Source organism: Ochotona curzoniae, unplaced genomic scaffold, assembly GCF_017591425.1.
Source record: "Ochotona curzoniae isolate NIBS_2020 unplaced genomic scaffold, NIBS_Ocur_1.0 contig_2364, whole genome shotgun sequence".
NCBI classification, from domain to species: domain Eukaryota; kingdom Metazoa; phylum Chordata; class Mammalia; order Lagomorpha; family Ochotonidae; genus Ochotona; species Ochotona curzoniae.
The window spans coordinates 688,174-705,484 of record NW_024465434.1 but is presented as its reverse complement, the minus strand read 5'-3'; the positions used below and the strand labels follow the sequence as shown (position 1 = coordinate 705,484).

At 47.0% G+C, this 17,311-nt stretch overlaps 1 protein-coding gene and 1 pseudogene across 2 annotated transcripts in view; one reads left to right on the top strand and one right to left on the bottom strand.

The window, feature by feature from the left end:
* The window catches only part of ENOSF1 (enolase superfamily member 1), a 37,009-nt gene that overhangs the window by 2,266 nt on the left and 17,432 nt on the right, over nt 1-17,311 (top strand). For both annotated transcript variants that reach the window (XM_040974031.1, XM_040974032.1), the window contains exons 2-3: nt 5,150-5,258; nt 15,563-15,678. In XM_040974031.1, coding sequence (XP_040829965.1) covers nt 5,150-5,258; nt 15,563-15,678 — 225 coding nt within the window. The remainder of the gene's footprint in view (nt 1-5,149; nt 5,259-15,562; nt 15,679-17,311) is intronic.
* LOC121152142 lies at nt 8,157-8,579 on the bottom strand (annotated as a pseudogene).

The following is a 17,311-nucleotide window of genomic DNA, read 5'->3' as shown; positions in this document are numbered from 1 at the left end:
CCTTAATGACATGCAGCATGTCTCCAAACCCCTCCTCCTCTGTGCAAGCAAAGTTTTCCTGTCTGACCTCTCGCCGGCCGTGGGATAAGTGTGCAGTTCTTGGGCCTACTATATTTCCTGGATGCTTGCTTGTGCAGTTCCCAGCCAAGCCAAGAATGACCACTGCTACCCTCCTCGGTGGCTGTGTGGTCTCTGGAGCAGCTGGACGCAGCCTTGTCCTCTTTCCTCTGGCCCCCAGTCCTGTCCTCTCAGTTGGCAGAGGACCATGTCCACTGCATCCCCGAAAAGACTGAAGACAGCTGCACCCTTGGCCGTGTCTCCACACATCTGTCTCCAAACCAGCACTCAGATCCTTCCCTTTATTCTCTAGGTTGTGTCTTTATCCCTTCCTGTCTGGGATGCCCCCGTCCATCCCCCCTCCTTGTCCAGCATTTCTGTCTTCATTCTTTTCTTTCCCATCAGGCCCTTCTGCACCCCAAGGGACAGGGCTTTCCATGTTTCGAGAGTTTGTACTTGACCCTAGTGCCTTTGGTTTCTGCTCGTCCTGTTCAGTCTGCAAATTCCCACCGTGTGTCTGCTGTGGCCTCTGCTGCTGCTCCCCCTGCGCTGAAACGGGCGGTGCTGTCCTGCCTTCCCTGGGACCGCCCTGCTGGTTTCAGCTTCCCCTGTCCATGAACCCTGCCCTCTCAGCTCAAGTCCAGCTGCCTTCTGTCGTGTTCTGAATTTTTCTCTTTGCCAGACAGAGACTTACTTAAACTGGACTCCATCATCTCCTGCCTCTTACCTTTCTCCAGTCTGGGATTGTTCTGCCATTCACAGGTACTGAAAGGCCACATGGTCAGGAATCATCTTCCCCTTTTGATCCTCATCTGGGGCTTCAGTAAGTTTCCCCCTGTTTTCCCCCCCTTTTTTTTCTTTAAAGCTTTATTTATTTTACTTGAAAGAATTAGAGATCTTCCATCTACTGGTTTATTGCCCCACGTGGCTATAACAACCAGAGCTGGATTGGTCCAAAGTGGGGAGCCCGGAGCTTCTTATGGGTCGTCCACGTAGGTGCAGGGGCCTAAGCACTTCACCCATTTTTCACTGCTTTCTGAGGCTATAGGAGGGAGGTGGGTGGGAAGTGGAGCAGTTGGGACTTGAGCCGGCACCCGTCTACCATCCAGCACCGTGGGTCGAGGATTAACCTGATGCACCGCCGTGCCTTTTCCACCTTTTCTGCTTCCTGGAACCAGGATCTGCTGGTGGAGTGGGCTGTTCCATTTTACAGTCTCCTTCTACAACCCCTCTGCTTTTCTGGATCTAATGGCAGGGCCAAACCAGGGGGTCCTCAACCCTTGAGGTCACACCTTAGTAGATACTATCTGTGCCTTTGTTGCCATGGTTACCTGCTCTCTGTAGTCCTGCTCCTTTTAATCCCTTCCTCTTGCAGCCCACCTTCGGTAGGCCAGCTCATTGACAGCTTCATCATCCGCTGCTCCAGCCTCTGGTGCCGTCAGCTGAGTGTGCGCACTGTCAGCTTGCTGTTTCCTGGAATGCATTCTCTGCCAGGTCTTAATAGCTTCTGCCTTGCATTCTCAGAATTCTGGTAACCGCATCTTCTCGACCACAGCTTCAAGGCAGCCATATCTGTAGCCCCTTTTGGTAATTTGCATGGTAATATGCAGCTGGGACTCAGCAAGGCATTACCCCAAATTCCTTCTCTGGGCTTTTTCTCTAGACCCAGGTCCTCCATCTGTTATGTGTAAGCTTCGTTCCCATTTAGGCATTGAAGTTCTGCCTCATGTACTGTATGACCTGGGACAAGTTATTAGGCCTTTTCATAGCTCAACTTCATCTCTGATGTAAATGTTCTTGTGAAGGGTACGTCAAATAATATCACATTTGGGCCTGACATGGTAGCCTAATGGCTAAAGTCCTCGCCTTACTTGCACCGAGATCCCAAATGGGCACCAGTTCAGGTCTTGGCTGCTCTACTTCCCAACCAGCTCCCTGCTTGTGGCCTGAGAAAGCCATTGAGGATGACCCAAAGTCTTGGGACCCTGCACCCATGCAGGAAACCCAGGAGAGGCTCCTTCCTGGTCCCTTGCTCTGGATCAACTCAGCTCTAGCCATTGTGGCCACTTGGGGAATGAACCAGCAGATGGAAGATCTTTCTGTTTCTCCTCCTTGTAAATCTGACTTTCCAATAAAACTAAGTAGATCTTAGAAAAATAATAGTCACACTCTTAGAATGAAGTACCTGGCACGTGGAATCCATATAATAACAGCAATCATTCTTTGATAGCCTCACGTGAAATTCTTCAGTGGCTGCGTGCTGCCTTCCTTATTCATGCCTTCCTATTTTCTGTCTGGCTTTTGGGAGTCTCAGTTGCCTGCCCCAACACCCCCTCTCTGGTTTTGTCTTCATTTACTTCCAAACCAGTGCCCACATGGGCCACACAGGGCTCTGAGTGAGGCATTGTTTTGTCCTGCCTGCATGTTTCTGGAGGCCCCTGTGTCCTCATTGATGGTCCTTGCCTCTCAGGAATTCCCCCAAGTTCTGCTCACCTTTAGCTCTTCTTCCTCTTTGCTCCTTAAAAATCGAACACACTTATTCTGGAGAGATTTCATCGTGCTTGGAATGGCGAGATTGGCAGCAATTCAGAACTGTTGAACTATCAAAACCACTTGAGTAGGACCCTCGGAGCATGCCCCACATCAGGGACCTGGGATGGGTGGGAGGCTGGGTGGGGCTTCTCCCCTTATCTCCCCCCTTACCCCAGATACAGAAAAAAATAACGTAGAAACAATGGTCTTACCCACTTTCCTCTAGCCCTTTACCCCTTGTGCCCTAATCAACTATGTAAAGATCATCAAAATAATGACCTGTGCTCCTCTAGCTTCTTCTCGGCTGTTTTTTTGCGTCACCACCTTCTCCCATTATGTGATGAATTTCTAGACAAGACTTGAAAAAACAAACTCTGCAGTAGGCGTGCTACAGCAAGTGGAACTGCCGCTTGTGCCTCCAGCATCTCCCAAGTCCTGCTTGCTCTGCTTGCGCTCCAGCTCCCTGTTAAGGTACCAGGGATGCAGTGGATTGAGACTCAGGTTTGTGTGTCCCTGCCACCCATGTGGGAGAGCCAGGTGGAGCTCCAGGCTCCTGGCATCCGCTGTAGCCAGACATTTGCAGAGTGAAAAAACAGAAGGAAGATGTATTTCTTTTTCTCCCTCTGCATTTCAAGTACATAAATTAAAAAACAAGCAAAAACGTATGCATGCCCTGTATATAGGGGTGTTGAGTTTCAATATAGTTGGTCAGTAAATACACTCTCCCTTTGGTATCCGTGGAGATTGATTTTAAGACCCCCCATGCCACGTCCAGATGATCTGAATTCCTCATGTGAAGTCTGTATGTATCTGTGCGTATCCTCTCATGTAGATTCTCTCTTCAGATACTTACCATTACTACTTGAGTATGAACGCTTTGTAAATAGTTGGAAACTGCTGCAGTAGCCTGGAGGCTAAATCCTTGCCTTGCATGCTCTGGGATCCTGTCTGGGCATCGATTCATGTTCCAGCTGCCTGCTTGTGGTCTGGGAATGCCTTGGGACTGTCCTCACGTGGCAGATGCGGCGAAAGCTCCGGGCTCCTGGCTTTGTTGTTTTTTCTGTTTTGTTTTTTCATTCATTCATTTGTTTTTACTTTTGTTGGGAAGACAAATATACAGAGAAGGAGAGACAGAGAAATATCTTCTGTCTGATGGTTCATCCCCAAGTAAACACAACTGTCAGAGCTGAGCTTATCACGATGCTAGGAGCCAGAAGCTTCTTCCAGGTCTCCCACGTGGATGCAGAATGCCAAGGCTTTGGACCACCCTTGACTGCTTTTCCAGGCCACAAACAGGGAGCTAGACAGGAAGTGGATCAGCCGGGACATGAACCAGCACCCATATGGAATCCCGGCGCATGCGAGGCAAGGACTTTAGCCACTAGGCTATCACACTGGGCTCTGCTACTGGCTTTGGATTGTCTCAGCTCTGGCCATTGTGGCCACTTGGGGAATGAACCAGCAGATGGAAGATCTTTCTGTCTCTCTTTCTCTCTGTAAATCTGCCTTTACAATAAAAATAAGTAAATATTTTTTTAAAAAGTTGGCAAAGTATATTTTTTAGGGAACAGCGATTTTGTAAAAGCTTTGTTTAGTTATGTATAAAGAGCAGATTTCACACAGGGAACAATGATTTTACAAGTCTGTGTGTTCAGTGCAACACAACTGAACACTATTCAGGGTTTTCTTCCCTAACTATTTCTGTTCTGTGTTTGAATCTGTGGATGCAGAACCTGCAGCTAGGGAGAGTCAGCTGTGCTGGTATCTGATAGCAAAATCCCATTTGAGAGCAGGAAGTTAAAACCGCATAGAATGGAACAGGGAGAAGTGGGTTCACTTGCCTGGAAGCTCTCCTTCATCTCAGCGTGACGCAGTCCTCGCTGCATTCTCAGCACCCCTGCATGGAGCTGCGGTGTCCAATGTAGGACACAGCTTGCTGACACCTTGACTTGTGAGAGAGAGCTGGGAGCAACACCTCCCGAGTTTACAATTGAGCTGAATGTCACAGGAGAATCATTGTAGGCTAGCATAAAAATTATATGCTTGGAGAGGAGGCTGTGTAAGTCAGTGGGTAAGGTGCTGCTTGGGATGACCAGGACCCTGTGTTCGAGAGCCTGAGTGTGAGTCCTGGCTCTGCCTCAGAGTCCAGCTCCGTGCTGATGTGCATGCTGGCAGGTGCACATGATGACTTTGGGTACTTCAAGTCTCTTTACCATCACTAGTTGGGAGATGGCTAGGATGCCAGGTTTAAACCTGGACCTGCCCTGGTTATAGCAGGCATATTAATGAAAATCTGTCTCTCAGTTTCTCTGTCAGCTAATTAAATAGATGGGAAATGAATTCTAAAATGTTCATATAGTGAATTTAATGCACATTTACATTGTTGTTGAAGTTATCTGGAGCCCTTGGGAAGCTGTTCCCAGCCGAGCTCTGTTGTGACACCCTGGAGCTCCTGCTGCACACTCCCCTGCTGTGTTTCCTGTTCTCTGGGATGTCATTGTCAGGCTTATACTGCACGTTCTCACGTTTGGTTGGCTGTGGGGGGCCCTCTTTCCTGCAGCACACGGACCCTGACTACTCAGCTGCGTACGTGGTGATAGAGACGGACGCGGAAGACGGACTCCGGGGCTGCGGCATCACCTTCACGCTGGGAAAAGGCACTGAAGTCGGTGAGTGCAGGCTTCCCCGAAGGCTCCGCTGGCCTCCTGGTCACTGAGTTTCCAAGAGTGTCCTCTGTTTTGTCTGTATTTAATTTGCTCCAGGTAAGTAAAAAATAATGTTCTTTGGTTATTTTGCTAGGCGATATTAAAAAGTACCAATATTTGGCCTCTCTCCTTGTAGTCATCTGTCCTTGATTTTCAGTCCTTTTCTAGCTAGAAAAGGCCACTCATGTGCTTTGAACTGGAGCAGAGTGAAACTTTGAGGATATTAGGCATGCAGGGATCCAAGGGCAGCCGGGGGGAGCAGAGCCAGGGAGCTCTGAGAGCACGGCTTACTTACAAGGTACTGGATTCTCAGAACATTTCACACGGAGAGTTTTGTTTTGTTTTGTCTTTCTTTTAAGATTCTTTTTATTGGAAAGCCAGATTGACAGAGAGGAGGAGAGACAGAAAGGTCTTCCATCTGCTCGTTCATTCCCTAAGTGGCTGCAATAGCCAGACCTGGGCCAGTCAGGAATCAGGAGCTTCTTTTGGCTCCCCAACATGGGTACAGGGTTCCAAGACTTTAGGCCATCTTCCACTGCTTTTCCAGGCCATATGCAGGGAGCTGGATGGGAAATGGAGCAGCCAGGACTCAAACTGGCTCCCGTATGGGATGCTGGAGCTTGCAAGAAGAGGATTAGTCGGTTGAGCTGTTGTGCCAGCCCCATCATATTGATTTCAAGTTCACTTACCTTCATGGTAGAAAGGACCCTGCTCAACTGTAGAGGTCTCGTCCAAGGGGAGCAGATTCTTTGGGATTTATGTTGAATCTTGTGCAAGTTACTCTTTTTCCAACTCCTGGTTTTTTTGGAAGACACTGAGCATGGTGTAACCTTGCCTTTCTTCCTGCTGGAGTCAGGTCTCAGCCTCCTTTATCTTAGAGAGATAAGGAAGCTCAGACGCAGACAGCAGCTCAGCAAGTCACGACGGAACAGCCCACCCAGTTGTGTGCTCTGCTGAATGCTTAGAGGAAGCCGGTTCCAAGTACGCAATACATCAGAGTTCAAGCACAGGCAGGTGGCCTTCCTCAGATGAACTCTGATAGATTCTTAGGGGCTGAAGTCAAATTAAAGGGTAAGGACACAGGGAGGGGCAAGAGAAACTCTTAACTTTGGTGGTGTGACCTCTCCTTGAGTATCTGCACTGTCAGCCTGCCCTCTACTTACGGAATAAAATTGCTGAAGAGTGTGTGTGTGTGTGTGTGTGTGTGTGTGTGTGTGTGTGTGTGTGTGCGCGTGCGTGTGTGAAGACAAGTGGATGTTTATCTTTCGGTGGACACTGGTAAGGTGACTGCTATGCCAGCTCTTCTCACTCCTGGCATTCAGTCATACAGTAAGTCATTGCTTCTACGTATGCCTGTTGAATGTCACTGTGTGTCAGGTACCCTGCCAAGCACTGGACAAGGGGTTTTAAGTAAAGTAAGAAAGGAGCCCGGCGCAGTGGCCTAGTGGCTAAAGTCCTCACCCTTAATGCGCCAGGATCCCATATGCGCACTGGTTCTAATCCCAGCACCTCCACTGCCCATCCAGCTCCCTGCTTGTGGCCTGGGAAAGCAGTCGAGAACGGCCCAAAGCTTTGGGACCCTGCACCCATGTGGGAGACCTGGAGGAGGCTCCTGGCTCCTGGCTTTGGATTGGCTCAGCTTTGGCTGTTGTGGCCACTTGGGGAGTGAACCATCGGACAGAGAATCTTCCTCTCTGTCTCTTTTAGTCTCTGTATATTTGCCTTTCCAGTGGAAAATAAATAAATCTTAGAAAAAAAGAAAGAAAGAGTTCTACAAATCTCCACCTTTTGCAAGTAGATGGACAGGAGACAAATGGTTATACTTTGGTGTGAGAATCATTATTTAAAAATTTTTTGAAGACTTTTATTTTTTCTTGGGCAGCAGAGTTAGAGAAGGAGAGACAGACAAAGGGGGTCCTCCAGCTGCTGGCTCAGTGTCCAGTTAGTCAGAGTGGCCAGAGCTGGGCTGATCCAAAGCCAGGAGTATAGGTACCCAAAGACTTGCACTGTCTTCCACTGCTTTCCCAAGCCACAAGCAGGGAGCCGGATCAGACATGGAGCAGCCAGGACTCAAATGCTGGCATTTGGAATGCCAGCACTGCAGGTGGAGACTTAGCCTACTATACCACAGCACTGTTGCCAAATGTTTTTAATTTTATTTATTTGAGACGTGAGAAAGGAAATAAAGAAAGCTACCATTCTTCTCCTGGTTTATTCCCCAAATGCCCACTGAGGCCAAATCCGGGACAGGAAACTCAGTCCAGTTGCCACCTGGGAACAGGCACCCAGTGGCTTGAGCAGTTAGCACTACTCCCAGGGTCTGATTAGCAGGAAGCTGGCATCAGGCCTGGATTTGGGTATCAAACCTACCAATGTAGGACCATAGCATCTTTTAATTAATTAATTTATTTAATGTTCATTTATTTGAAAGGCTGAATTACTGAGCAAAAGGGAGAGACAAGAGAGACCTATCTACTGGTTCATTGACTTCAGTGGCTGGGACTGTTCCAGGCTGTCTGGATCAGCCAGGAGTCTGGGACCCAACTGGATATCCGCTTGGGTGTAGGGGCTCAAGGACCTGAGCCAGCTTGTACTGCTTTCCTAAATGCATCATCAGGGAGCTGGATCCTAAGTGGGGCAGCCAGGACTTAAACCAGCACCCGTGTGGGTTGCCAGCATTGCAGACTATGGCTTCATCCACTCTGCCTCCCACATTACAATGCTGGCCCCATGGCCTGGACATCTTCACAACGTCTTAACCACCAGGTTAAATGCCTACCCAAGAATGACTTATTTGTTTACTTTTTAAAATCCTGCAACCTCTGTTTATTATAATGCCAACCCCCGATACTGGTGTTAAGCCTATTGGTACAATTTCTGGTAGTGAGAATAGACACCATGGCCTCCCAACTTCTTGGACTCATAGCGGTGGGAGTCAGCTACCAGCAGGGTGCAGCCATACTGGATGAAGATGTTTGATCTGTGTGGAAGCCTCATCCACGTATTTGTGGTAATAGGCCCCAGGGCTTTGGAGATGGACTGATGCATAGCGTAGATCTGTGCCATGTGACCGCGCCCTTCATGTGGACACTGATATCCATGCAGCAAACCGCTCCTTGCCCAGAAGCAGGACAGGTTCCCGCAGTGTGTGCACCTGGGTCATCACTTCAATCCCCGCCTGTTCGCCTTGATGAGGCCATCGCCCCGTTTGCAGTGCGCCACAGCCGTGGCCACGTTCTTGTGTCCAAAGACCTGAATGGACTGGAGGGGGCCCTCAGGCGGCATGGCTGCAGATTGCGAGCAAGCAATCTGCACTGCACGGCACCGCTACCGGAAAAGCAAGATTGACTGTTGTTAAAAAGTGTCCGCAGTCAGCCCCCATGGCTGCAGATTCTACATCTGGGTATTCAATCAATTGCAAGTTGAAAATACTGGAGTAATAAATTCTAGAAAGCTCAGAAACTCTGTACCCTGAGTGCTGGGGTGAACCCTTGGGAGTGAAGGGAAATGTAAGCGCAGCGCCGTGTTAGGTATCACAGGTTGTCTGAAGATGATGGTGGGACCCCATTCACGTAAGGGACTAGGAGGTAGGGACAGTTTCACTGTGTAGGAGGTTTGGAGACAGTGTCAGAGCAGTGGGGATGGTTGGAGGTGAGTCTCAGAGTAGGTAGGCGATTTCTAGGCAGTGATTCAGTATGTCCCGCTCCCTTAAGCCAGTGGTTTACCATCTAAAAGTCTTCCCCCAAGCAGTGACCACTGGCCAAGACAATTGTGAGCAGTGCTTCAGCTGCCTCTGTCACTTCGTCGCTGGTTGTGTCTTGCTCTGTACTGCACATCAGGCAGGACAGACCCTCAGGACCCCTGTCTGTGATGGGACGACATCGAGCTTGCTGACTTGGATGCACAGTAGAGGGACACTCCCTAGGCACCCGAGGTCAGTGATGAGGGCCCTGCTCCTTGACCTCTTGACTCTTTGACCCTTACTCCTCCATTTTTGTTCTAGCCAGGTGGCCCAGACAGGACTGAATCAGTTTCCATGTCTTCAAGGCTCTAATAAGTAGCTTTTCCTGAGCCGATGTTGTTGGCTTCCGTCTTTCTCAGACCACAGTGTGTGAGATCCACTTTCACTTTAACCTTGCTGCAATTTCTGTTGACTCATTGCGGTCGCACCACATGGGTGACCCAGCACCCACATGGAAGATGACAAGTTCATTAGTGCATGCTGGGTCTCCTGCTGCTTGGATCCACTTACTTAGCTAACCATCCATTCGTGAGAGACAGACAGAGAGAAAGGGAGATTCTTCAGGACAGCAAAGAGCGTGCTTGTGTGTGAAGCAGGGTGGAGGGGAGGGCATTTTCATAGCTGGAATGGACCACTGTGACTGTTAGGTACTTCTCAATTCTTGTGTTGTTTTTTATATCCACTGTTCTCATTTTTTTTCCTGCTGCTTTTATGGTTTTTTAGAAGGCTATTTTTTAGTGATTTTAGGTTTATGGTGAAACTGAGCAGCAATTACAGTGATGTTCCATGTGTTTCCTGCCGCACACATACGTAACATGTACATAACACATACCTAACATGCCCCAGTAACCAGTGACCCTCCTCCCCCAGAGAGTGGAGCATTTGTGGTCACTGGTGAGTCCTCATGGCACATCCTTATAGGTGAAATGTCACTTATCTGAAATCTCTAGGTCCCAGAGTGTTTCAGATGTCAGAGTATTTTTGACTTTGTAATATTTGCTTAGACTTCTCTGGTTGAACATCCCTGGTCTTCAAATCTAGAGTCATGAATGTTACAAAGTCTAAAACCCTTTGAAGGCTATGGTGCTCACCACTATGGGTTGAGTATCTTTTGTTCACATTTTTAGAAGGTTTTATTTAGTTAAGAGGCAAAGCAAGAGAGAGAGAGACCTTCCATCCACTGGTTCACTCACCAAATGGCCACAATTGCCAAAGAGCTGGACTAGGGCAAAGCCAGGATGCGAGAACTCTCTTTGGGTCTCCGATGGCGATGGCGTGGGTGCAACCATGTGGGTCATCTGCTGCTGCTTTCCTCAGGACACTTGCAGGAAGCTGGATCAGAAGTGGAGTAGCCAGGACTCTAAAGGGCACCTATGTGGGATGCTTGTATTGTACATAGCAACTTAGCCACGATGCCAGCCCCATGTTTCTGTTTTTCTGTTTTTAAAGATTTATGGGCCCGGCGGCATGGCCTAGCAGCTAAAGTCCTCACCTTGAACTTGCCGGGATCCCATATGGGCGCTGGTTCAATTCCTGGTAGCTCCACTTCCTATCCAGCTCCTTGCTTGTGGCCTGGGAATGCAGTCGAGGATGGCCCAAAGTCTTGGGACCCTGTACATGTGTGGGAGACCTGGAAAAAGTTCCCGGATCCTGGCTTTGGATCGGCATAGCATTGGCTGTTGTGCTCACTTGGGGAGTGACTCATGGGACGGAAGATCTTCCTCTCTGTCTCTCCTCTTCTCTCTATATCTGACTTTGTAATAAAAATAAATAATTTTTTTAAACCTTTTTTTAATTTTAAAAAAGATTTATTTATTTTCCACTGGAAAGGCAGATGTATAGAGAGGAGGAGACACAGAGAGGAAGATCCTCTGTCTGATGGTTTACTGCCCCAGAGGCTGCAATGGCCGGAGCCGAGCCAATACAAAAAATCTCCTCCGGGTCTCCCACACAGGTGCAGGGTCCCAAGGCTTGGGCCATCCTCGACTGCTTTCCCAGGCCACAGGCAGGGAGCTAGATGGGAAGTGGAGCTGCCGGGATTAGAACTGGCGCCCATATGAGATCACTGTGCATTAAAAGTGAGTACTTTAGCCACTAGGCCACTACGCCGGGCCCAGCCTCATTTTTCTTATCCTTAAAGCCTATCACCTGAAGTAGTTCAGATTTTAGATCTTTCTGGAATAGGAACACAAACTCTTTATTACCCAGATTTCATTGTTTGTGTTAGGGGGTCACTCTTGGTGTTGTCAATTTCGGGGGTTTGTACCCAGGTTTAAGACATGTGCGATGTAGACCAAAATAGTTTTAGCAGTTGAAAATGGGGCCCAGCATAATAACTCAATTGGCTGATCGTCCTATCACAAGTGCCGGGATCCTCTATGATTTCTGGTTTCTATTCTGGTGGCTCCACTTCCCATCCAGCTCCCTGCCTGTGGCCTGGGAAAGCAGTCGAGGACATCCCAAAGCCTTGGGACCCTGCACCCACGTGGGAGACCTAGAGGAAGCTCCTGGCCCCTGGCTTCAGATTGGCTCAGCTCCAGCATTGAGTCCATTTGGTGAATGAACCAGTGAATGAAAGATGTTTCTATCTCTTCTCACTGTAGATCTGCCTTTCCAATAAAAATAAATGAATGTTTTTTTTTAAAATGGAAGAATTTTTAAATAGGCCAAAAAGCAGATAGAAGCCTTCTGGGTTCATATACCCCCAGGGGTCTGACACTCTGTCGTAATGGTTGTCTCATGCTGATGCATCCTGAGGCATTGAGGTCCCAGGGCGTAAAGTCACAAGAGAAATGCACTGTTTAGTCAGCAACACCAAAGTTTGTCTTTTTTTCTTCTTCTTCTCCTAAAATTTTTTATTTTTTTAAAAGATTTTGTTTATTTGAAAGGAAGATTTTTTTTTTTCAGGGAGAAAAGGAGAGACACAGAGAGAAGTCTTCCATCCATTGGTTCACTCCCTAAATGGCCAAAACAACCAAAGCTAAGCTGATCCTTAGCTGGGAGCCAGGAGCTTCTTCTCATTCTCCCACATGGATATGGGGCTGAAGGCACTGGGCCGTCCTCCACTGCTTTCCCAGGCCAGAAACAGAGAGCTGGACTGGAAGTGGAGCAGCTGGGACATGGACCGGCACACTTATTGGATGCTGGCGCTGCAGATGGGGAATTAGACTGTAGTGCCACTGTGCCAACCCCAGGGCTAAGATTTTCTACGTGAATTTCCAGCCCATTGAATATGTAGACCTGACGTAGGCTCTTCTCTACGCTGAAGGCAGACGACCACAACCCAGATTTCTATGGGTTGCAATCAATTTCAGTTCATTTCTTACAGGAGCTTCCTGTTGAACAAAAAAGATCCACATACTAAAGATATGAGTCACTCACGTTTCTTGTCATCTCTTAGAGCCACAAAGATGAGGTCATCCTTAGCTTTGTTAAGTGTTGCTGATTTCAGGAGACAGGTTAGTTGTGGATAATGGCAAACCCTAGCTTGCATCCCTGACTGACACAGCTTTTCTTTATTCCAAGAGCATCAACCATCAAGGAGTGAGGAGGACTCCTTGTCACAATTCCAGGAGATGGGGTTGTGGATTGGAAGAATTATGTACCTCATTCACAAAAGCCCTAGTGCTTCCAGAATGGCTGCTTGGCATCCAGCACTGCACAGCCATCTGGGGGCTGCTCCACGGAGCCTGAGGTGCTGCAGGTGGAGTTTCCCTCATCCCACCTGCTTGGACCAGAAGTGTCTTACATTTTGGACTTGAAAAAATTTTTGAAATATTTACATATACATAAGGAGATATCTTGGTGGGGTGGGACCCACGTAAAGCCATGAAATAAATTTGTGTTTCACGTACAGTCTATATACATAGCCTGAAGGTTCTTTAGCACAGTGTTTTTGGTACACGTGGGAGATGCCACCTGAGCTCCAGTGTGGAACTTACCATTCATGGCTTTATGTGCATGCAGAGTTTGGGATTTGTAACACTTGGGCTTTCCCTACATGGGTGACAGGGACCCAAGTGTTTGAGAGCCTGTCTGCTGCCTCCAGGGCGCCATTGCAGGACATGGAGTCAGAAGCAGAGAAGCTGGGGCTTGAATCAGGCATTTTTCTTTTCTTTCTTTTTTTTTTAATGTATTTATTGGAAAGGCAGATGTACAGAGAGGAGAGACAGAGAAGAAGATCTTCCGTCTGATGATTTACTCCCCAAGTGGCTACAACCGCCAGTGCTGTGCCAATCTGAAGCCAGGAGCTAGGAACCTCTTTCCAGGTCTCCTACACTGGTGCAGGGTCCCAAGGCCTTGGGCGTTCTCAACTGCTTTTCCAGGCCACAAACAGGGAGCTGGATGGGAAGTGGAGCTGCCGGATTAGAACTGGTGCCCACATGGGATCCCAGCGCATTCAAGGCGAAGACCTTAGCCATTATGCTATTGCACTGGGCCCGAATCAGGCACTTTTCCAAATTAAAGATTTGTTTATTTATCTGTTTGAAATGCAGAGTTACAGAGATAGAGGGAGAGATGGTCAAAATTGCCAGGGTTGGGCCGGGCCAAAGCCAGGAGCCTGAAACGCCAGGAGCCTGGGGGGCTCATGTGGATGGCAGGCCCTAGTACTTGAGCTGTATCCTGCTGGAGGCTAGCTCCAGCCGAGTTCGGAGCTCAAGAAGGGTGTGTGAAGTCAGTGATAAGAAGAGACGGACACTGTCATTTGGTGCCCTCTTGTTACAGCTCAAGAAGCTGTCCTTTTTATTTACTCACACACATCAGAAACTTCTGCACACACGTTTGATTGTTCTTTTTTTAACTTCATGGCCAAGCTGGCATGCACAGATATTCAATCAATTTTCTATTTCATGATCAACTAGGTGCTCTTAAAGATAATTCTGTAAATTACTATAATCAGTTTCTTCAAAGCAAGTCATTATTCATTTTTTAATTGTAGCCATTGGGTGATAGCCAGGACTCCAAGGCCAAGGCACATGTGGTTACCTACATATTAGTAATACATTCCCACTATATTTCTGTTTCTACAACTTACCTATCACTTAATGGGAGAAATACATCAAAAGGGAAAAAAACATAAGGATCCAAGACAAGAAATGTCACTAGCCTGCCCTTACAACTTCAGGCTCTACAACGCCATAAACAAACAATAATTAAAAGAATATCTTTAAGATATAAATAAAAGTACCCTGTAATTCCTCTAGCCAAAAATTTATAAAAGTGGCTAAAACAAATACATTTTCTGTGCTGCCAAGAGTTGCAAGGACAGGTTAACATTTAAGGTCACAGTAACTGCATTTATCACCGTAGCAGTTTCAGCTCATACTCCCATCACTTCCATCAACTTGTAGGATTCTCAGCAAGCCATTGCCAGAAGGTGCACTACATGTCTGGGCCAGATTCTAAGGGAATGGTTAGGCACACAATAAGGTGTCCAGAAATGGCATGGCCTTAATTGTACTCCTGTGTGTGAATTGTTAAAGGCCCACTCACCAAGACATGTACCAGCAACACTAACTCGCAAGCTCACATCGGTTTCGAAATCCATCTCACAAGGGCAAACAACAATGTCTGAGTGGATTACAGAATTCTTAGTGGGCTGAGTTATTGTACCACAATGCCAGCCCCAAGCCTAGCATCCCAAGTAACAACTTAGCTGCTAGACAAACCACCTGCCCTAGGCAAGGAATACTGTTTAACTTGTGGTTCTAGGTAGGGTTCTCTTTTTACATGATAACCAATCAAAATGTGCTTGCTGTACTTAGCAATTAAACTAGGTATATGAGTAAAAACTGTTCTACTTGTATGATATTGTGACAACCACTGAAGACATTTGGGACAATTTTTAAAAACACGTTTTGTATTTGCAATTTTTCCTCTAAAGTCCCCATATTTATTTGTTCCTGGTGTTTTGATGTTTTAGCATGCCGCCTTTGTATCAAAACATTTTCTTCAAGAAGGTTGTTGGTTTTCTTTTTCATTTCTTCAGTGACGTATTAGTCATTCAGTAGCATGTTATTTAACTTCATGGCATTGTAGATTTCTGGCTTTTTTTCCCCCTGTTTTTGATTCTGTTTGGTGGCTTTTAATTTAAGGGGATGTATAGTAACTGTGTAATAGAGACTATCCTATACAGTAACATGTTGTTTAACTTCATGGCATTGTAAATTTCTGTTTTTCTTTCTGTTGTTGATTTTGTTTGGTTGCTTTTCACTTGGAGGGATATATAGTGACTTGTAGTGGAGATTGTCATGTCCAGATGTGAGGATACGGTGCAGTGTGCATCTCTACTTCCGGATCGAGGATGGACTCCCAGTGTAACTGTTGGAGTGTCTTGACAATGGGATGCTGGACTCTCTGCCATTGTCCATGCCTGCAATGATGGACTTATGGCTGTTTATGAGAAACTATGCTGTTGTAATGATATGGGATAACTCAGTGGGGGGTGGGGAGATTAGGGGAGAGGGCAGGGGAAATCCCAGGGCCTATGGAACTGTATCATAAAATGATTTTTTTCTTGTAACAGTTGTCTGTGCTGTGAATGCCCTTGCCCAGCATGTCCTTAACAAGGACTTCAAGGACATTATTGGTAACTTCAGAAACTTCTACAGGCAGCTCACCAGTGATGGGCAGCTGAGATGGGTAAGACTTCCATAAGTAACAATAATACTTAGCTCTAAGATGTTCTTTGCCACAAATGTGAAAATAGTGATGAGCTTACAGTTTTAAAGTAAAATCGCTTATTCAGATTAGGTTAGGATATGAGCCATTGAAGAAATCAGTATTTTGAGGTAATCATTTCCTTTCTGTGTATGTTGATTGTGGACCCTTATTTCTCACCCCACCCCTGCTGAATGCGTCAAAGAAGTCTGCAGGATGCAGAGCTGAATGGTCAGAGCGCTGATGGGTTTATTATGGGCATTGTGGGAGGCAGGTAAGGAGAGAAACAGGCATAGTTGATGTGGGACAGTCCTCGCATTTTCTGTGTGTACAGATCCACATGTGAAGCTCAAGTCCAAGGCCTGGAAAAGTGAAGTTCCCCACAGAGGATGCTTACACAGTAACAAAAACCCAGACACCCAGACTTCACCCTTGTCTAATACCAGGTGTTTTTCCCAACTGTTCAGTCTGCCATCAGTGAAAAAGAGGATACTTTCTGTGGTGCCTGGAAGTTTATTTTTTACTTTTCTACAAAGCAATTTTTTTAAAGATTTATTTTTATTATTTTTCATTGGAAAGGCGGATATACAGAGAGGAGAGACAGAGAGGAAGATCTTCCGTCTGATGATTCACTCCCCAAGTGAGCGCAACGGGCCGATACTATGCCAATCCGAAGCCAGGAGCCTCTTCCGGGTCTCCCACACGGGCGCAGGGTCCCAAAGCTTTGGGCCGTCCTCGACTGCCTTCCCAGGCCACAGGCAGGGAGCTGGAAGGGAAGCGGGGCTGCCGAGACTAGAACCGGCGCCCACATGGGATTCTGGGCGTGCAAGGCAAGGACCTTTAACCACTGCGCCACCGCGCCGGGCCCCTCTACAAAGCAATTTTAAACTGCCTTGAAAAGTATCATCTTGAAGAAGCCCTCATTGACAGATCTGGAGCTAACAAAATAAAGGCGATAGTATCAACTTACAACCCTATATTGCTGTACATGTCATTGCTTTTACTAAAGGACCTGAGAGAGAGGCGGCTGAGGAAAGAAGGTTTAGAGATTGGGTGACCCGTTAATTTAGAAGCAGAGGGAAAAATTGTCTGGCTAGCCAGGGAGATAAGAGAATGTTGGCAGAATTCAGCTTGAATAGCCCATCCTCTCGCAAGTACTGCTTTTCAAGGGCAAGTCCCCTCTTCCATGACCCAACAACCTCCAACTGGGCCCACTTCCTAAATACCAAATTGTAATCTATTGACCATTAACCAAAGACTAAGGTCGAGCCCGAGTTGGGAGAGCAAAAGCCTGTTCAAAACTTAACAGATTCATTAAATCCAATAAGAAATGTATGAGTTCATCCAGATAGTAAGTGAAGGACAGAGAAAACCCTTCACTACGTTAGGATACAAGCCACTAAATGTAAGAGGAATGGTAACATTAGAAAAATCATACTGCAACCTCCACGGGCACAACTAGTTTAGGACATCAGTGTGTCCTAAACTTTGGGGGCACTAGCAACCTCCTTACTTAGAAGAGGCAAATGGTAATTTGATAGTACAGAAGCCAAATAGATTGAAACTTACCAAAGCAGTAAAAGGTAATAACATAAGACGCTGTCATTCCTTATGG